The sequence below is a fragment of the Anabrus simplex genome, chromosome 1 (genome assembly GCF_040414725.1).
Source record: "Anabrus simplex isolate iqAnaSimp1 chromosome 1, ASM4041472v1, whole genome shotgun sequence".
Taxonomy (NCBI): Eukaryota; Metazoa; Arthropoda; class Insecta; order Orthoptera; family Tettigoniidae; genus Anabrus; species Anabrus simplex.
Genome location: NC_090265.1, coordinates 871,507,962 through 871,529,825, shown reverse-complemented (window position 1 = coordinate 871,529,825; position 21,864 = coordinate 871,507,962). Strand labels below are relative to the sequence as shown.

The 21,864-nt window shown below is 45.1% G+C and overlaps 1 protein-coding gene across 8 annotated transcripts in view; it reads right to left on the bottom strand.

Moving 5' to 3' along the window:
* The window catches only part of RhoGEF2 (Rho guanine nucleotide exchange factor 2), a 1,252,673-nt gene that overhangs the window by 1,145,544 nt on the left and 85,265 nt on the right, over positions 1-21,864 (bottom strand). Inside the window, exon 1 of one of the 8 annotated variants that reach the window (XM_067136512.2) lies at positions 20,230-20,249. The exons of the other annotated variants lie outside the window; for them this stretch is intronic. Within the exon in view, the coding sequence (XP_066992613.2) occupies positions 20,230-20,234 (5 nt within the window). The 5' untranslated portion in view covers positions 20,235-20,249. Of the gene's footprint in view, positions 1-20,229; positions 20,250-21,864 lie in introns of those variants that run through there. 8 annotated transcript variants of the gene reach the window in all.

The window sequence follows — 21,864 nt, the reverse complement described above, 5'->3', positions numbered from 1 at the left end:
CACATCATTCGCTCATTTGCGTGCCTAACAGAAACTATGTTGCGTGCAATGGTATTCCCGATAAAGAGCCCTACCCCAGACTCTGCCCTTCCCTTTCCAACACCCGTCAGGTACACTTTATAATCTCCTATCTCTTCCTCATTATCTCCCCTTACCCGAATATCACTTACTCCTAGCACATGCAGATGCATCCTCTTTGCTGACTCAGCCAGTTCTACCTTCTTTCTTCCATAATCCCCATTACTATTGATAGCTCCCCATCGAATTCCATTTCGTTCACCAAGTTGTTTCCAAGGAGTCCCTCGCCTGTCAAATGGGAGTGGGACTCCATTACTTCCACAGGTCCGAGGCTTGCTTAAAGTGTTCTGAGCTCGGTAAATTCATGAAGCAGGATGCTACCCTACTTACACATAGTCCAAGTGAGGATCTCTCCTCTAACGGGTTATGGACCACCGGTGAATTGTATAGTCCTAGGCGCCTGAGCACAAGGAGGGCCAGGACTCAGAATATGTCCGAGATGCCCACTCCCATTCCATAGCAACTGGTATCCCGACTCTCAGGACCACTTACTAGGCCACTCAGCCGTTGCCCATGGTTCACGAACTAGGACGTGACTACGGTAACCCACAAACATGAACTATTCAAAAGAAGTAAAATACGTCAGCAGAAATACTTCTGGGATGATCCCACACTTAAAAACACATAATATCGCTGAAGGGGAATCGTCGCAGAGAACACATCCGACCCGGCCTACATCACAAGAAGCTACCTGTCGACAACAATATTACGAGGTATCCAGGTAGGCGCACAACCTATCTAAAGTTATTCACAAATTATGCAGGGTTATTCAGCTAAGATGCCCGCCTCAAAGTCATGAACACTTCCACCTCCAATAACTTGTGAACCGTTTAAGATACGGATACTTTCGTTTATGGTATGAAGGGGTTTGTAGATGAGCACGCAGTACTTTTCTAGGCTTTTGAAAAAATTATCGGCACGCACGTTTCCATACGAGAACTTCTGGTGATATACCCCGTGGACATACTATCAAGCTTACGCTCGTAGTTATTGGGACGTTGCACAGATTGCAGCACAGGAGAATCGGTCTCGAGAGCTATGCCCATTACTAACCTGTCGAAAGAATTGGAGCAAACTCAGGCATTTTAGATTAAACGTTCCACTCATGGTTGCATATGCAGCAAGGCACATGCCCCGCCTCAATTTCGAATAATGCACGCCTCTAGTATCCAGGTAGGTGTACATCCTATTTAAAGTTATTCACAAATTATACAGGGTTATTCAACAAAGATGTCCGCCTCAAAGTCATGAACACTTTAAGACACTGCCATTCGGTTTCCACTTTCGTTAATATATTAAGGGGATCACAGTTGAACATGCAGTACTTTTCCAGGCTTTTGACGAAATTTATCGGTACACACGTTTCCATATGAGAACGTCATTTCACGCAATAACTACTTATGATTTGCAAATCAGCTTACACTCGTGGTTATTGGAACGCAGCACAGGAGAATTGGTCTCGAGATTCTCGCGAGTCCCCAGATCTGTAACGTCAGTCTCGAGAGTCTCGAGCGAGAGCATTGCCCACCACTATGTTCATTACCTAACAAAATTTCTGAATTCTTTACTTCCTTCCAGATTGCCACCACGAAAGCTGACTTTGAAATTAGAGGCGTAGTCTACAATAATAATAATAATAATAATAATAATAATAATAATAATAATAATAATAATAATAATAATAATAATAACCAAACCCCATGGCGCCGCGAAGGGCCATAGACTACAAAGCGACCGCTCCTCAACCCGAAGGACTGCAGATTACAAGATGTCGTGCGGTAAGCACGTCGAATCCTCTCGACCGTTATTCTTGGCTTTCTAGATCGGGGCCGCCATCGCACCGTCAGATAGCTCCTCAATTGTAATCATGTAGTCTGAGTGAACCTCGAACCAGCCCTCAGATCCAGGTAAAAACCCTAAACTGGCCGCAAATCGAATCTAGGGCCTCCGGGTAAGAGACAGGCACGCTATTCCTACACCACAGGGCCGGCAATAATAATAATAATAATAATAATAATAATAATAATAATAATTATTATTATTATTATTATTATTATTATTATTATTATGTCCCACAAGTTACTTTTAAGGTTTTCGGAGACGCCGAGGTGCCGGAATTTAGTCCCGCAGGTGTTCTTTTGAGTGCCAGTAAATCTACCGACATGAGCTGACGTATTTGAGCACCTTCAAATACCACCAGACTTAGCCCGGATCGAAACCGCCAAGTTGCGGTCAGAAGGCCAGAGCTATCCGGCTAACTCTCATACTAGCACACGGGAGACGAACATCAGCCGAGCGTCTGTTACGCGGATATTGCATACCCGCCGGTTTCACCCCGTACCATCTGCACTTATACCAGTAGCTCCATGGTCATAATTTCGATGCCCGGGTGGCGTTCTGTCATGGATCGTACAGCACGTGGACACTGATCCTCTTGTCTAGCGACTCTCGTATTTACGGACGAAGCAGAATTCCACAACAATGGAACCGTTAATTGCCATAATATGTATTACTGGAGTGTGGATAATCCCCATTGGGTGCGACAGACAGCTTTTCAGGAACAGTGAGGCGTGAATGTATGATGTGGAATCATAGGTGATCACCTCATCTGTTCCCATTTCTTTGAGGGTCATCTGACCAGCCAACGCTATCTGCGGTTTCTCTAAGATGAACTACCGCCGAATTTGGAACATGTGCCACTAGTTGACCGCTGCAGGATGTGGTCTCAACATGACGGAGCTCCACCGCACGTCGCGGCGGTCGCCCGGAACCATTTCCATGCGACGTATCCTGATAAACGGATAGGAATGGGAGGACATGTCCCCTGGCCCGCCAGATCGCCCGATCTTACGCTCATGGATTTTTTCTGTGGGGCCATGTAAAACAAATGCTGTATGCACAGGAGCCGGCCAGTCCATCTCACCTTAGAGAGCTCATCACCGAACATGCCGATCCGTTTCGCCAGACATGTTGCAACGGAGGTCGTCAGTTCGAGCAGGTGCTGCGTTAAATGACGTGGACAACTGAAATACTGCCACATGTCCGCTAGCCCCTATAAGACCAGCTCCATACCAAGGGCTCTTTTCAGGGCCAAATAAACACTACTACTGGCAAAAATGAGTGCAATTGGACTAGCCAAAAGAGTGACTGAATGGGTTGCTGTACCGGGTGGTCCTCCAGCCCCTTGCTATCCTGTTTTATGCATCCCTTCACATTTACAATTCTGAAATACATCGGTCTCTCTCCCTAAACCGGGGTAATATAACGAGATGTGTGTTTACGGGTTAGAAGATAGCAGGAATCGTGAGCGCCACTATTAATTCATTATGGGTACTTCGAAGGAACCCGTAAAACGAGTAAAGATACTCAGAACACGCACTTTAAGAAAGGAGATGGACGCTCAGACCGGGAGCACGGTACTGTATAGGCTGGGAAATGGGCGCCGTAGGTAAGTGTCGCAGTAGCTCACATGGCAAGCTGGCGGGCAGATAAAGTGAAAGTGGACAGTGCTCGAGGTAGTAGGTTCGAATCACACATAAGGAATTTTTAACAGCTATTTTATTTCACTCAAGTCCGCCGGCAAGCCGGTTAGGACCCCCATATCTGCCACCTGGGACGCGCCACGTGGGAGTATCACCTCTCCCCCTGCTACACCAGCGTAGTAGGTTCGTGGGAAGGTTCCTTATGGGGATCCCTGTAAGTACCTAGGTGTTATATAAGTTAAGATCTTCACTGCGGTAATCACATAAATGGGATTGTAAATAATGGACACAGATCTCTGCACATGGTTATGAGGGTGTTTAGGGGTTGTAGTAAGAATGTAAAGGAGAGGGCATATAAGTCTCTAGTAAGACCACAACTAGAGTACGGTTCCAGTGTATGGGACCCTCACCAGGATTACCTGATTCAAGAACTGGAAAAAATCCAAAGAAAAGCAGCTCGATTTGTTCTGGGTGATTTCCGACAAAAGAGTAGTGTTACAAAAATGTTGCTAAGTTTGGGCTGGAAAGACTTGAGAGAAAGAAGACGAGCTGCTCGACTAAGTGGTATGTTGCGAGCTGTCAGTGGAGAGGTGGCGTGGAATGACATTAGTTGACGAATAAATTTGAGTGGTGTCTTTAAAGGTAGGAAAGATCACAATATGACGATAAAGTTGGAATTCAAGAGGACAAATTGGGGCAATTGGGGCAAATCGTTTATAGGAAGGGGAGTTAGGGATTGGAATAACTTACCGAGGGAGATGCTCAATAAATTTTCGAATTTCATTGAAATCATTCAAGAAAAGCCTAGGAAAAAAGATAGGGAATCTGCCACTTAGGCGACTGCCTTAAATGCAGATTAGTAGTGACTGATTGATTGATTGATTGAACAAATCAGTCTGTGAAAAATACCGATAGTATATAACCTTGCCACATCCCAGGACAACTGGCTTAAAAAAATACCTGCCTCGACTTGACTTGAACCTTCTAACCCTCGAGCACTGTCAACGATCACACATCCTACCGCGCACTAGCCATACAAGCTACTGCGACACTTGACCTAAGGCGCCCACTTCCCAGCCTATACTGGCCAATAGATCACCATCTCCACATCCTCGTCCAATCCAGCACTACACCCAATGCAACGGTACTTACGGTCTTTTACAGGGTCAAATAAACAAATCAGTCCTTGGAAGCTATCAATTATGCAGCATTACATTCCAGGCAACTGACAGTTTAAAAAAAATTTCTCTTGTGGAATTCGAACCTCCTACCTCAACAATGTCCGATATCACATAAGTAATCTCCCCGCCTGCTTGCCATGTGAGCTACGGCGACACTTGACCTATGGCGCCCACTTCCCAGCCTATAACAGTACCGAGCCCTGTCCCTGTGCGTCCACTTCATGTTTTAAAGTACGTGTTCTGCGTATCTGTACTCGTTTTATGGGTTCATTCGAGGTACCCATAATGAATTAATAGTGGCGCTCATGATTCCTGCTACCTTCTTGCCAGTAAACACACATCTCGTTATATTACCCCGGTTTAGGGAGAGGGACCGATGTCTTTCAGAATTGTAGTAAATGCCAGTACGTTTGACGTGCATTGTATGTAAGCTTTGGGAAGGCAATCTTTCTGATTATATTAGACATGTTTGTGAACTTAATAACTGGTTCGATAGAAGGCAGTTCGGTTTTAGGAAAGGTTATTCCACTGAAGCTCAACTTGTAGGATTCCAGCAAGATATAGCAGATATCTTGGATTCAGGAGGTCAAATGGACTGTATCGCGATTGACTTGTCTAAAGCATTTGATAGGGTGGATCATGGGAGACTACTGGCAAAAATGAGTGCAATTGGACAAGACAAAAGAGTGACTGAATGGGTTGCTATATTTCTAGAAAATAGATCACCGGGCGAGTTGGCCGTGCGCGTAGAGGCGCGCGGCTGTGAGCTTGCATCCGGGAGATAGTAGGTTCGAATCCCACTATCGGCAGCCCTGAAAATGGTTTTCCGTGGTTTCCCATTTTCACACCAGGCAAATGCTGGGGCTGTACCTTAATTAAGGCCACGGCCGCTTCCTTCCAACTCCTAGGCCTTTCCTATCCCATCGTCGCCATAAGACCTAACTGTGTCGGTGCGACGTAAAGCCCCATAGAAAAAAAAAAGATCTCAGAGAATTAGAGTAGGTGAAGCTTTATCTGACCTTGTAATAATTAAGAGGAGAATTCCTCAAGGCAGTATTATCGGACCTTTATGTTTTCTTATATATATAAATGATATGAGTAAAGGAGTGGAAACGGAGGTAAGGCTTTTTGCGGATGATGTTATTCTCTATAGAGTGATAAATAAGTTACAAGATTGTGAGCAACTGCAGCGTGACCTCGAAAATGTTGTGAGACGGACAGCAGGCAATGGTATGTTGATAAACGGGGTTAAAAGTCAGGTTGTGAGTTTCACAAATAGCAAAAGTCCTCTCAGTTTTAATTACTGCGTTGATGGGGTTGAAGTTCCTTTTGGGGATCATTGTAAGTATCTAGGTGTTATTATAAGGAAAGATCTTCATTGGGGTAATCACATAAATGGAATTGTAAATAAAGGGTACAGATCTCTGCACATGGTTATGAGGGTGTTTAGGGGTTGTAGTAAGGATGTAAAGGGGAGGGCATATAAGTCTCTGGTAAGACCCCAACTAGAGTATGGTTCCAGTGCATGGGACCCTCACCAGGATTACCTGATTCAAGAACTGGAAAAAATCCAAAGAAAAGCAGGTCGATTTGTTCTGAGTGATTTCCGACAAAAGAGTAGCGTTACAAAGATGTTGCAAAGTTTGGGTTGGGAAGAACTGAGAGAAAGAAGAGCTGCTCGACTAAGTAGTATGTTCCGAGCTGTCAGCGGAGAGATGGCGTGGAATGACATTAGTAGACGAATAAGTTTGAGTGGCGTTTATAAAAGTAGGAATGATCACAATATGAAGATAAAGTTGGAATTCAAGAGGACAAACTGGGGCAAATATTCATTTATAGGAAGGGGAGTTAGGGATTGGAATAACTTACCAAGGGAGACGTTCAATAAATTTCCAATTTCTTTGAAACCATTTAGGATAAGGCTAGGAAAACAACAGATAGAGAATCTGCCACCTGGGCGACTGCCCTAAATGCAGATCAGTATTGATTGATTATGCCTTTGCTAGCAGGACCTAGTGTTTACAGTGCACTATGTCTTCTGGTATAGGCTAGAGCAATTTTGTTACTTTCATAAATCTGTCTCTGTCTTATCCTTGACTTTGACAATATGAAATTGACTGAAGTATGAGCGATGCTAGTAATGCCAATCCTTACGCAGCCAGTCCCTGCTATGAATGGTGTGAAAATGTTGTTCCTAGGGTCGGTTGGTGTATGGATTTCAGTGGGCTTGGCAGACTGATATGTAATAGCAATTTTGGCTCGGTGAGGACACCAACGGGAAACTACCTCACTCCTCATTTCCCTAGTACGCCTCTTCAGTAATGCCTAGGCCATCTATGACAGCTGATGGCAGAGCTGTTGAGGATCCCACCAGCGAAATCGCTGACGGACTGAACTTACATACATACACTGATTGATTGATTGATTGATTGATTGATTGATTGATTTATGTGAAGGGAAGCATAAAACTGGTGACCATCCGGTATATAAAAATGAATAAAAAAAAGTGTCTTGTCTGTAGATTTAAAAAGGAATGTCCACAGTAAGAAGGAAGAGCATTTTTTTCATTTTTCATCATATAGCATATATGTGTACTGTATATACAGGATGTTTTTTTAGCTCGCTCCGAGTATCAGAGGAACATGCACGGAAGGCGATAGCGCGGCCGGGTGACTCATTTGTCGAGAGATATATTGCTTCATGACCGGCTAAGATGATCTAATGCAGTACGGTAGCGATAACCATTGCTTCGCAGCAATAGTTTAGTTTAACATCTGTGGTACTCGTAGCGTGTTCAATGTGTTCGCTTTAAAATAGCGTAGTTTCTGTAGTAATACAAAAGTTATCGTGTGTTTAACGACTGGTGTATACAGTAGAACAGCGTGTATCCGTTGGGTTGTGCTATGTGAAGCATTCTTCTTATACAGAGTGCCGCTTTCGATTCATTCGCAAATTTCCTGGCATCCTCCCTATAGGAGTACGGTACATAAATTCGTAAAGAAGTTCCGCATAACCGGGTCCATTCTCAACAAGAAATCACGCTGGAAACGAACCGTTTTAACAAAGGAGAAACTTGACGAAATAGGAGCTCTCTTGGAAAGAACTCCAACAAAATCCCGGTCGCGTCTCGCCATACAAGCTAATGTGTCATTATCCTCTGTCCACAAAGCAACAAAACTGTTAAAAGCCAAACCGTACAAACCCACCCCTGCTCAACATTTAAGAGGACCTGACAGTTTCGCTACGGTTCGGTATTGTAACTAGTTGCTTCAGTCAGTTCACGATGGGTATGTTGACCCAGAACTTTTATTTTATAGTGATGAGGCATGGCTACCCTTAAGTGACTATGTAAATAGTCAAAACAGTCGCTACTGGTGTGCAGAAAATCTCCACCAGCTGCATGTCCATCCACTTCATAATGTGAAGGTAGGAGTTTGGTGCACAATAAGTACTCGCAGAATTATAGGGCCTATATTTTTCCGTGAACCAATAAATGCTGATAGATATATAGACCTCATTCTCGGACCATTCTTTCAAGAGCTGACGGAAGAAGAAAGGAGCAATGGTTACTTCATTCAAGACAATGCGACGGCACACACTGCTAATCGGTCTATGGAGGAAAAGATCGTGTGGTTAATTATCCCCCTAGATCTCTGTGATTATTACTTGTGGGGGATGCTGAAGGGAAAAGTGTATGTGAACAACCCTCACACAAGAGAAGAACTACAAGAGAACATTGCATAAGTTATTTCGAACATCACACGGGCTGAGATTCGCCGAGTGTCTGCAAACCTGTTTACGAGGTGTTAGGCGTGTTTGACAGCTGAGGGAAAACATTTTGAGCATTAAATGTAATGCCAGGTAAGTTTTAGACTAATAGTTTCTCTATAAATGGCTTTCTATAGGTGTGAATTGCCGCTATGTAGTGGGGAGGAAAAGCGCGCATTATACGTATACCAGCTAGCAACGGAGTGTCATCGCGCCAGCCGTGCCGTGCTCTGAGTAGTGCTGCGGAGCGAGCTAAAAAACAGGACCCTGTATGTACAGCACAGTATATGTAACTATGTATGTATGTATGTATGTATGTATGTATGTATGTATGTATGTATGTATGTATCACTTGAAAATGGATGAAGAGAATTTAATGAAAATCGGTATGTACAGTCGGGGAATAATTCGCTACAATCTAAGCTATAAATAATTTCATTCACGCTGGGTGATATACAGTATTAGGAGAAGGCCTAAAATGTAATTCTCAAATGTTTCTGTTATTCGTGGTCCTACCGATAGAGAATATAATTTTCGATATATAATACACTGACTGACAGAGCAAATGCAACACCAAGAAGGAGTGGTTCGAAACGGATGAAAGTTGGGGGAAAAACAGAGACGGCACGGACGAATAATTGATGTTTATTTCAAACCGATATGCAGGTTACACAATGCGCACGGCATCGACTCAGTAGGATGTAGGACCACCGCGAGCGGCGATGCACGCAGAAACACGTCGAGGTACAGAGTCAATAAGAGTGCGGATGGTGTCCTGAGGGATGGTTCTCCATTCTCTGTCAACCATTTGCCACAGTTGGTCGTCCATACGAGGCTGGGGCAGAGTTTGCAAACGGCGCCCAATGAGATCCCACACGTGTTCGATTAGTGAGAGATCCGGAGAGTACGCTGGCCACGGAAGCATCTGTACACCTCGTAGAGCCTGTTGGGAGATGCGAGCAGTGTGTGGGCGGGCATTATCCTGCTGAAACAGAGCATTGGGCAGCCCCTGAAGGTACGGGAGTGCCACCGGCCGCAGCACATGCTGCACGTAGCGGTGGGTATTTAACGTGCCTTGAATACGCACTAGAGGTGACGTGGAATCATACGCAATAGCGCCCCAAACCATGATGCCGCGTTGTCTAGCGGTAGGGCGCTCCACAGTTACTGCCGGATTTGACCTTTCTCCACGCCGACGCCACACTCGTCTGCGGTGACTATCACTGACAGAACAGAAACGTGACTCATCGGAGAACACGACGTTCCGCCATTCCCTCATCCAAGTCGCTCTAGCCCGGCACCATGCCAGGCGTGCACGTCTATGCTGTGGAGTCAATGGTAGTCTTCTGAGCGGACGCCGGGAGTGCAGGCCTCCTTCAACCAATCGACGGGAAATTGTTCTGGTCGATATTGGAACAGCCAGGCTGTCTTGCACATGCTGAAGAATGGCGGTTGACGTGGCGTGCGGGGCTGCCACCGCTTGGCGGCGGATGCGCCGATCCTCGCGTGCTGACGTCACTCGGGCTGCGCCTGGACCCCTCGCACGTGCCACATGTCCCTGCGCCAACCATCTTCGCCACAGGCGCTGCACCGTGGACACATCCCTATGGGTATCGGCTGCGATTTGACGAAGCGACCAACCTGCCCTTCTCAGCCCGATCACCATACCCCTCGTAAAGTCGTCTGTCTGCTGGAAATGCCTCCGTTGACGGCGGCCTGGCATTCTTAGCTATACACGTGTCCTGTGGCACACGACAACACGTTCTACAATGACTGTCGGCTGAGAAATCACGGTACGAAGTGGGCCATTCGCCAACGCCGTGTCCCATTTATCGTTCGCTACGTGCGCAGCACAGCGGCGCATTTCACATCATGAGCATACCTCAGTGACGTCAGTCTACCCTGCAACTGGCATAAAGTTCTGACCACTCCTTCTTGGTGTTGCATTTGCTCTGTCAGTCAGTGTATTTACCGTACCGGCTATGATAACAGGGATTTTTCATTAATTTAGTCTTTTGTTGCTTAATCCCAACGCCGAGCCACGGGGATCATAGTGGATCCACGAGAAAGTGGCTGAACAGAATTTAATGAAAATCGGTATGTGAAGTCGGGGAATAAGGCACGACAGTCTAGGTTATAAGTAATTTGATTTACACTGGGTGAGATGGTAGTTTAGGGGAAGGTCTAAATTTTAATTCTCAAATATCTGCGTTATTAACGGTCCTATAGATAAATACTACAAAACAAAAGTTATAGATAATATACTTTCTGATCATTTATGCCTAATAAAATTTTGATGATTGATGCTTGTTGTTTAAAGGGGCCTAACATCGAGGTCATCGGCCCCTAATGGTACGAAATGAGACGAAATGAAATGACAACTTAAAATTCCAAAATCCTCCACTGACCAGAACTGAAAGCATGAGGACGAAGAATGAATGGATGGACGGATATGAATTAAAAACGATCAGTGGATCCGACCCACAGTGCCTCACATGCACAGAAGCTGGCACAGAACAATAGTATTACTGACCAAGGGACCGCTTGTATAGCATGATGCGGAATCGATTATTCGTATAGTCGAAACGTGTCCAAAGTCCAGGTCATCAGCCTCTCATAATGTTATTTATCGCTAGGAAAGTAGAACCATGCTATTTGCAATGTTGCGGTACTAATCAAAAGTAGCGGAGACTCGCGGTATTCCACACATTATGGTACTATTCACAGGTAGTGGTATTCCACACATTATGGTACTATTCACAGGTAGTGTAATGCGCACAACATGTTACACAGACCTATAGTGTCTCGCACACTGCGGCGCCACACACAGGCAACGCAAACCTATAACGGCAACGCAAACCTAAGGTGTTCCTCACATAAGTGGACTAACCACAGGGACTCGTACTATCCCGTGGAAATACCCACATAGTGGGAACGGAGAATAGGTAAGGCAGAACCATGGTGTCGCTCATATAGGGGTACGAATCACAGGTACTGTAGGACCCTCCTCCTGATTCACACACTGTCGCTACTTAGTTAATGCGACCCATGGTGTTTCCTGCGTGATGGTACTAATTACAAGTAGTATCATGGTTCTAAATGGATCATCCCTTGGTCGCCCCTTTTAGTTGCCTCTTACGGCGGGCAGGGGATACCGTGGGTGTATTCTTCGTATGCGTCCCCCACCGCGAGAGGTATTTTATTTCCCTCATGTCCGCCGGCAAGCCGGTTAGGACCCCCCCCCCCCTATCCACCACCTGGGACGCGCCACGTGGGAGTATCACCTCTCCCCCCGTCACGCCAGCGTAGTAGGTTCGTGGTAATACAATTTTACCATACCGGCTATTATAACAGAGTTATTCATGAATTTAGACTTCCGTTGCTTCCATATCAAAGCCGAGCATCGCTAACATGGACATATGATTTAATGGTGTTAGCTGGTGATCGTGGTGGTTTTTGTCGTGATAAGGTGAAAAAACACGTGGTCAACAGTCCGTACCGACAAGGAAAATTGTGAAAATGACTGTCAAAATGAGAAAAATTCGTGAAGGAACGATCGCTGTAAAAATAAGACAAGAGAGAGGAGTCATGAATGAAGGAAGGTTTCCCTTTACACTGGATGACGTAATATCACAGAGTCGGAAGAAAACCCAAGCATGGAGGCCTATAATAGCGATAGCCCATAAAACTGATCAATAATAACATTACATTAACGATTGTTTGTTGCGATGTGCTTTGTCTCTTTTGTTGCCACTCATCTCCGATATATGGGTAGCATTCCATTCCTGTGGTTCATGCATGTTCTGATACCGACTGGTACGTGACGCACTGGTTCAAAATAGTACTCCAGCTATTCGATCCCTGAGGTGCTGATAGGAATGGGGGATCTGCACACTTACGCCCTACCCGAAAACGGCAGAGCAGTGACCGGGTCAATCCAGCTCTGGAACTTGGCATTGTTGGAACGCCAGCACAGTACTATTCGTGAAAATTCATGAAAAGTGAGAACGTGACCGTTTTTCATTTGATCGAGTATTTCGTACGATAGCAATGCTCTTAACCGCGACATTCCCGTAAATTAATATTATTGTGTTTTTTTTTTGTTTTTTTTTTTACAAGTTGCTTTACGTCGCACCGACACAGATAGGTCTTATGGCGAGGATGGGACAAGAAAAGGCTAGGAGTGGGAAGGAAGCGGCCCTGGTCTTAAAAGGTACAGCCTCAGCATTTGCATTAAACTCGATGTATCCCTCTTACGACTGATTTTAAACGAAAATAGCTTACGGCAACATTTATTTAGAATGTTTGTTTTACATCTTTTTCCGATACAGTGAAATATAAGAGAAAGATCAGTGGCAGTCGTAGTATGCAAGTTTAAATCTAAGAGCCTGTAACTAACTCTATAAAGAGAACTGCTATGGACATCGTTCCGACAACGTTTTAAGGGCTTTTTACATATGTCAGTATTTTAAAAAAATTACCTGATATTTGGCTTTGTTTTATACCGGAAGGATGAGATCAAATCAAGATCAGAAATAATGCAAAAAATATGAAACTGCAAAGGGCCGCAGAGAGCAAGGAAGAAAGTACGTCACTACAAGCCGTTGATAGGGAGAGATGTGTGCCCACTTACAGTATGTACAATAGCGATCACAAGAATTCCGGGTGGAAAAGGAAAAAGGTAACATTTTGGGCGAATATTTTGGCCAACCCTGAGGATGAAGAAGTAACCAAGGCTATGTCACATGTGTTCGTCTTCCAGGAGGTGTGGCTTGCCAGGTTGCGCACTCAGAGGCCACTCCCAACCCCATTTTTTCGGGAACTCATTAAGATGTTTCTATGGTTAAACATCCTAGCTATGCTAGTTTTTCCTAATCAAGGAAAACAATTAACTGTAATTTAATTGCGATGAAGTGTGCACGATGTAATCCCACCCCGATATACGGCATTTAACTGTCTGATCAGTGCTAACAATAACTTCATACGAACTCCAAACGCCCTTGCGTCTCTGATATTAATAATCATTTATGCCAGGTTATTTTTTACTTTGGTTTTTAAGGATAACAATAATTGTTATTATTAGCAGCAGTAGTAGTAATTAACTGGGTCTGTATTGACGAAAATAAGGGTAATTCTTTCTTACAGTGGTTGAGCATGATGCCATCTGATAAAAATGAAATGTCGTATGGCTTTTAGTGCCTGGATATCCCAGGACGGGTTCGGCTCGCCAGGTGCAGGTCTTTCTATTTGACACCCGTAAGTGACCTGCGCGTCGTGATGAGGATGAAAGGATGATGAAGACAACACATACACCCAGCCCCCGTGCCATTAGAATTAACCAATTAAGGTTAAAATCCCAGACCCGGCCGGGAATCGAACCCGGGACCCTCTGAACCGAAGGCCAGTACGCTGACCATTCAGCCAACGAGTCGGACGCCATCTGATAATGAAGTCATAGTCGAGACCGCTAACATTTCAGCCAGACCTCGCACACAAGAATTATAAAGAAACTGGAGAATTTGACTATCAATGAGTCGACATACACATTGTGTCTGTTGCCGTGAAGGAGGCGTGTGGGTCCTCCCTTCATTCCCCTCTCCATTCATTGTCGAGCGAGTGGGACATGTGGGCAGACGAGAAGCAAGTACCTTCCCCTCCGCGTGTGATTCGTTCATGCTAGATATCCTCGTACTTAGTTTTCTCCACACCCCCTCACTCTTCAGATGTGTGCATTTGTTAACGCGTCTAATGGTTGTGACCAATGAGAGAGAGTGTCTAAGCAGGTACTGGGTGTTTCTGAGGGCTGTACTGATTTCTTGTCTGAAATTAATATTTTTGGACATGAGATACTAAAGATTTCGAGTGTACCTGAGAATACACGGTACCTAACAGAAACTACCTATATCTGTTGTAAAAATGCAAGGAAGCAAACTACAAACTTGTAGTTTTTTGTGACTGTTGATATCGTGATAACTGTCACCGTATCTCAAGTTTACGTGTAATCTGAAACACAGGCATATGAGATCATTTCAAAAATTCAACAAGCATCGACTGTGATTAGAGTCGCGGGCGCCATGTCTGAATGTTACTCAGTTATCATGCGTAATACTACTTGTTCCGTAGCAGTAGCAAGTGTTTTTCGTGCTCTTAGAGGAACTTATTAAATCACTGCTGACGGTTAGCAAACTCTGACATGATTACGGGAACATTCTGGTTGAAGGAAAAAATGAATCCCTAACGAGTCATAACATGAACCAGTTTCTCCTGTCGAATTCCTTAAAATATGTCCGGTCTGACGAATCCAACTATTTCCGCAGAGAAAACGAGCCATGTTCCTGTATGTTATGTAGGAAGACAACGAGTTGTTTAATGCAGTGGTACTCGAAGTGCGGTACGCGTACCACTAGGGGTACGCGGAGTCGTCTCAAGAGGTATGCAAATTTATCGTAGCTTCTGTTTTCAGTGAGCAGTACAGATATGAGTTGAGCCTGCTCATTTTCCATTAAATCTTGTTTTTATTTAGTGTTTTTTCTACGAATAAACAGAGTCCCCTTTCCGAACTATTCATTCTAAAATACGCGTCAGTTTGTACCTCCCACTAACTAGTTATGTAATGCTTAATTATGCTGCATTGCTCTTTTTAATTGTTTGTTTCGTTTTCAGTAGCAACGTATACTGTACAATAGCAACTGTTGCATTAATAATATACTCATGTATATAATTATATATCGTTGAAGAAGCCTCCGTGGCTCAGGCGGCAGCGCGTCGGCCTCTCACCGCTGGGTTTCGTGGTTCAAATCCCAGTCACTCCATGTGAGACTTGTGCTGCACAAAGCGGAGGCGAGACAGGTTTTTCTCCAGATACTCCGGTTTTCCCTGCCATCTTTCAATCACGCAACACTCTCCATTGTCATTTCATCTGCCAGTCATTAATCATTGCGCCAGAGGAGTGCGACAGGCCTCCGCAGCCGGCACAATTCCTATCCTCGTCGCAAGATGTGGGCTTCATTCATTCCATCCCTGACCCGGTCAATGACTGGAAACCAGGTTGCAGGTTTTCATTTTCATATATCGTCGCTAGGCAATGAAAAACTCGTAATTCCACTCACAAGGAAATCACGTTTCTCCATCTGTCTTATGACAGTTTGCGGCGTTGCCTGAGAAGGGAACAGAAGACTCCAATTGTCGAATAAGTGGGCTATCGTTAAGCAATGAAAATGTCAGGAACAGTTCTGCAGCCATTGTTGATCGCTCAGTTTTGGGCTTCTGTAAACTTTACTTCGAAGGAGTTACAAGGTTTACTTTACCTAGCGATATAACATTAGTGTTGTTATTGGGGACTGCCTGTCATCGCGGCGACAGTGATTTGATTCCTGGTGTTGCTGGGGTGGGATTTTCAGCTGAAAATTCCGTGGTGTCAAGAAGGGCATGCGACTATAAATCCCCGGCCATAACTCTTTCGTGCCTCAAGGACGAGGTGACTGCCGAAGTGAAAGGACGTACGTGCCTCTCGCTGCGCTCTCTCTCTCTCCTTGCCAGGCGCTCTGTACTTTTCAAGTATCAGCCAGGCACTTGTACTTATTAGTACATTTCGAAGGAGCATTGTCTGAGCTGTAGCACTTTTCAGTGCTCGCTCTTTCTTCTGTTTCAGGATTTCTTACAGGAGGACCAGGATGGAGAAGCCGACCCTACCAGTGAGACTGGTCGACTACGACCACGAGGGAGCCGTCGAGAAGCTACAAGACGCGCTCTTCGAGACGGATGCCCCCAACTATGAACGCCCGGGACTGGTGGTGTTCAACCGGCCGGGGGAAGACGACCACCAGGGGACGCTGCGCGTCTTCGACAACCTGAATGCGACTGCGGAGTTCATCGGAGAGCCACTCCTGCCGATCATCGGCATTATGGTTGCTACCTGGGCGATCATCATTCGCCCTAACGACGCAGCCAGCTTCAGGGTCTACGAGGAGCGAGCGTCCCAGCAGTTCCAGGTTGCCCGGCTACCAGGACTCAGGGAGCACCTGAACGTCTCGGGCTACCAGGAGGCAGCCACGCAGACGGAGCCAATGACCGAGGACGACGGCGGCGCTCCCGAGCGCCGCGACGACGCGACCCCAGTTGGAAAGCTGTACTCTACCAAGTACACGCAGACCAACAAGGCCGCCAACCAGGATCGTCGCCCACCTACCAAGGCGAAGTGGTCGCAGACGCAGGCCTACCAGGAGGGGCCTGTAACCCGGGCGCAAACCAGGAGAGCGCCCGTGATGGTGGATGGCAGCACGGCAGTGGACAAGGACGCCCCTTGGCGTGCTGAGGCCGCCGTCCAGGCCCTGCCAGCCAACATGTCGATCGAGATGCAGACCTCGATGTGCGCCCCACAGGACAGGGAACGCAGTCGAGTGTTAGCACCGACCGACGCCGCCGCCGCCACCCAGGAGGAAGAAGCAGATGGCAACACAGCGGAACCACCAGTCACCCCGGGGTCACCAGGTCGGGCGGAGGGCCACCAGGACGAGGCCTCCCCCCAGCCGAGAAGCAGCCCCAGGGAAGAAGAAGAAGAAGAAGACGCCGCACCAGGAACCAGAAGGCGACGCTGGCTCATCAGGAGAGGACCGCCCAGCCGCAACCCAAGACTGCTCCCAGGACAGCAGTCAACCGAGGAGCCAATCAGGAGAGGACCTCAGCGGGTAGCGGCAGTCAGGTGAAAGTACAACGTCCCCCTCAGCAGCTCTTGCAGTGTTTCCGCTGTCTGAGGTGGGGCCACCGCCAAGTTAGCTGTGGACTCCAAGTGAAGTGCAACCGCTGTGGTGGTGATCACCACTACACGGCCTGCGCAACACTTAAGGAGGCGCCGGTGTGCGCCAATTGCGCGGGGGGCCACCCGGCCTCCCACCATGACCCACCCCGTTCCAGGAGGCCCCCGCCTCGGCGGGCTTGGCCTCATTCTCCGGGATCGGAGACTGGGTACGAGGTACCCCAAGGAGGTGGAGCCGTGCGACAGGCCCTAGTGGTACTTGACGCATGGCTCCGCAGCCGGCAAGGACCGCGCTAGTCCCAGCAGTGCCCAGACGGACTGATCCCCAGGCGATGGAATGGCGAGGAATTGGTTTATGTTTTGTGCATGTTACCTGTTCCTAACTAACACAACCTCTGGTCTTTTTCCAGCCCACATCCTTGCATGTGCTATCAAAAGATGTCAGGTTTTACATGTAGGCTCTTTCTTCTTTCTGCCTATGTGTTTTTTCCCTGACCCTTCAATACCATACCTTAACACTATCCAACCAATACAAACTTTGCCGACCGGGCGAGTTGGCCGTGCGCGTAGAGGCGTGCGGCTGTGAGCTTGCATCCGGGAGATAGTAGGTTCGAATCCCACTATCGGCAGCCCTGAAGATGGTTTTCCGTGGTTTCCCATTTTCACACCAGGCAAATGCTGGGGCTGTACCTTAATTAAGGCCACGGCCGCTTCCTTCCAACTCCTAGGCCTTTCCCATCCCATCGTCGCCATAAGACCTATCTGTGTCGGTGCGACGTAAAGCCTCTAGCAAAAAAAAAAAAAACTTTGCCGTGGTAGCGAGTCTGACTCGGAAACCGGCAGATACTCCTTGTATCACTTCCCACTCCTCCCTGCTATCTCTTTCTTCTTCTTAGAAATAATAGCATGTCGGGGGCCATGTAGATTGAGTCGTTGGTCACGCGGGGAGAGCGGGCTTCGGGCTCCCCCCCCCCCGAAAAAAAAACTTTCATGCCTCAGTGCGTGCTGGGACCCTGAGCAAGCGGGATAAGCTGCAGAAAATTACTGTTGTTATTATTTTATTATTATTATTATTATTATTATTATTATTATTATTATTATTATTATTATTATTATTATTTGGCATCCAGGAACCATCATTTTTTGTTATTCCTGGTGCAATCGCAATATACTCATACTTCGGGGGTACGAAGGTAAAACAATTGGATTTTGGGGATACGCCAACCAAAATGTTTAAATACAGCTGGTTTAATGGTTTGATAAACAGTGAGGCCTATGAAAGCTGGGCTGACGTAAAACCAATGGCATTTTCCTATGAAAGGGGATTTCACGAGCCGAAACATAATTGACGACAAAAGCACATCCTTCTACTGTAAGAGAGTAGACAATGTACTCTCCGGGCACGTGATATAGGGGTAGGATGCTGAATTGAAACGGTTGGCACAGAGGATTTAAATATAGAAATAACTAGAGTAAGTCTTGGAGGAAAAGTATGTTACAGCGTTATTCACTGTCACAAGTAAGGCTGTAGCTTGGCTAATAACTAGTGTTAAAAATTAATAATGCTCTGTTTTTATTCTTTATCCCTCTTAAGGGACAACAAGTAGAAAGAAGCAGATACACTGTTAAAGAAGTAAGAGTATGGTAAAATTATATGACAAGCTAACGTTTCGAATACCTACACCAGTAATCGGGAGATAGTGGGTTCGAACCCCACTGTCGGCAGCATTGAAGATGGTTTTCCGTGATTTCCCATTTTCACACCAGGCAAATGCTGGGGCTGTACCTTAATTAAGGCCATGGCCGCTTTCTTCCCACTCCTAGGCCTTCCCTATCCCATCGTCGCCATAAGACCCATCTGTGTCGGTGCGACGTAAAGCAATAATAATAATAATAATAATAATAATAATAATAATAATAATAATAATAATAATAATAATAATAATAATAAATACACATTTCGAATATTATTTCTGTGTGGCAGAGTCCAGAGGGGTTGCCTAGCCAAGGTAGTAACGGTGTGCTCGGTTCATGCTTAAGGATGTGGATTCATCAAGAAGTCGAAGAATTTAAGGATTTCCGGTTCTGGAGATGCACATAGTCCTAAGGTTCACTCAGCCTACAACAAAAATTAGTAGGCCTATCTACCATATTAATTTCTGGGGGCAAAGACGGGCCGGCATAGAACTAATCTCTCTATCCGATTTCGTGTCGAGATTACGGAGAGTAGAAGCCTTAATTTCCGTTCCTCCAAGGGCCTTGGCCTTTACGGAGATGGCTTTGCTTTGGCACAGCAGAACCTGTTTTTTATAGTACCGGAAAAAGTTACGGTACAGAGTTGCTTGGAATGAAAGCCTGCACTTACCCTATTTGGATGGAATCGCCTATTTTTAATGAAAACAGGTGCAGTAAATAATTTAAGCACGAAACAAAACTTCCTACAAGTTAGAACTGAAAAAGGATATTTTCTGAGGCATCTAATTTTAAAATATCGACGAGCCGATGTTTGATCTGTCTCCTAAATAATGTATTGGGGATTTTCCAAAATGAGTAACTGTCATTTTAATAAACAGTGCCTGCTTAAGTTATGGGACAGGAACTTCACAAAGGTTTCCCTAGTCTTCTACCTCACGTTAAAAACCACAGAATAATTTGTTTAATACGTTTGCGAATACAAAACTCAAGGATGAATACTGAAAAACAAGCGTCTAATTGAATCGGCAAAGGAAAATAAGGATAAAGTTATCCTACACTAATAGTGTGAAAACAACCTTAGTCCGTAACCAACGTTTAGCACATTTGCATGTACCTACAGTATATGATTCGCAAGGTCAGCCGGCTCCAATTAAATGTAAGTTAAAAGATGTAACATACAATAAACTATGCCTTAATCTTTAAAGGCAAATTGTCATGGCCGATATACTTCACGTTCACAAAGTTTTCTGTACACTTAAGTAACACTTACCCCATTGCTGAAAGACTCAACGTGGCTGTAAAGTGAAGGGCACGAGATACTTCCTTATTCTAACTTCGCATACGTGGAAAGTTCTTATCTTTACCAGATAGCCCACACAAGGCAGTCCCTTACTGCACTGGACGAACAGGTACAAACAACCTTATCGGACGTCACAGTAAAAGAACATTCTTCAGAAGAATGTTCTCATTCGTATGGTCTTACGCACTATAATTCGTATATCTAAAAAAAAAATTATGCATGTAAGTTACTATATATAGTGTGTTTGTGAACAGAAATGTGAAAAATAACTTTACAGTTCCTGACACAGTATATTCCGACAGAAATGTATGAAAGATGATATTTAACTTACTTAAAATATGGGTTAGCTAAAGGGATGGAACAAGTAAAAACTATAATTTGAGAGAGCGCCCGTACAACTTACATGAGATGAAGTACGCGGGCTTCCAGCACACATTTCAATAATTTTTTGTTAGACTATGCTATAATAAGCTAATTACATGTGACGTAACTGTACCTTAACGCCACCCATTAAAGTACTGCTGTTATTGCAACTAACGATTTCCAATAAACCATATCCGATATTGATTTATATCGTATGCGGAACAACCCTCAAGCCTTGAGAGCAGCAATCCGAACCCCATCCACCAATGCTGAAATATCCAACTTATTCTCCACAATAACAACCACAGAAGCAGTGTGTAATTAATTGCAATTTAGGATGTGATATGCTTCAGCATGCGATCCAGTCCAGCCTTATTGGAGATGAAGCTCTTGAACACTAATTTCATATTAATTCTGCACATCCAAAGACACTTAAGTAATGTACTCGTATTCTATAAATATATATCTGATGACTGTAAGACTACTAATACTTCCCTTTAGTCCCTGACTTCTGTGCTTTAGTTCTTTCAATATAGGCCATCCATGAGATTACAAATACTTTTAAACAAATATAAAAATGCCATGCTAGACGTTGTAAATAATTCGCGACTGAATCTCATGCATCGTAAGTTTCAACAAATGTCATATCACGCCGAGATTCAATAGACATTATGAAAACAGACCATGAAAATTACACAAAAACAAGCAAACTAGCATACTGAAACACAGGAAGAGAATGTCATTACTGATAGTAAAATCGCTAAGAGAATTTTTGTCACACTGCAAAAACTCAAGCGATTGATCTGGAATACAACCGAGGAAGATGCTCATCCAATTATCCAGGCAGCCTCGAGAGCCATTTAAGAAAAACCTAAGCAGAATGGATTAGGAAAACGGGTATAATATGAAGCAATATTTGACAGGTAATAAATGAGAAAATGGCGGGAACTTACTTACAGAAAAGGCAACGAAGGATTTAAAACTTAAGAGTTACATACACTGACTGACAGAGCAAATGCAACACCAAGAAGGAGTGGTCAGAACTTTATGCCAATTGCAGGGTAGACTGACGTCACTGAGGTATGCTCATGATGTGAAATGCGCCGCTGCGCTGCGCACGTAGCGAACGATAAATGGGACACGGCGTTGGCGAATGGCCCACTTCGTACCGTGATTTCTCAGCCGACAGTCATTGTAGAACGTGTTGTCGTGTGCCACAGGACACGTGTATAGCTAAGAATG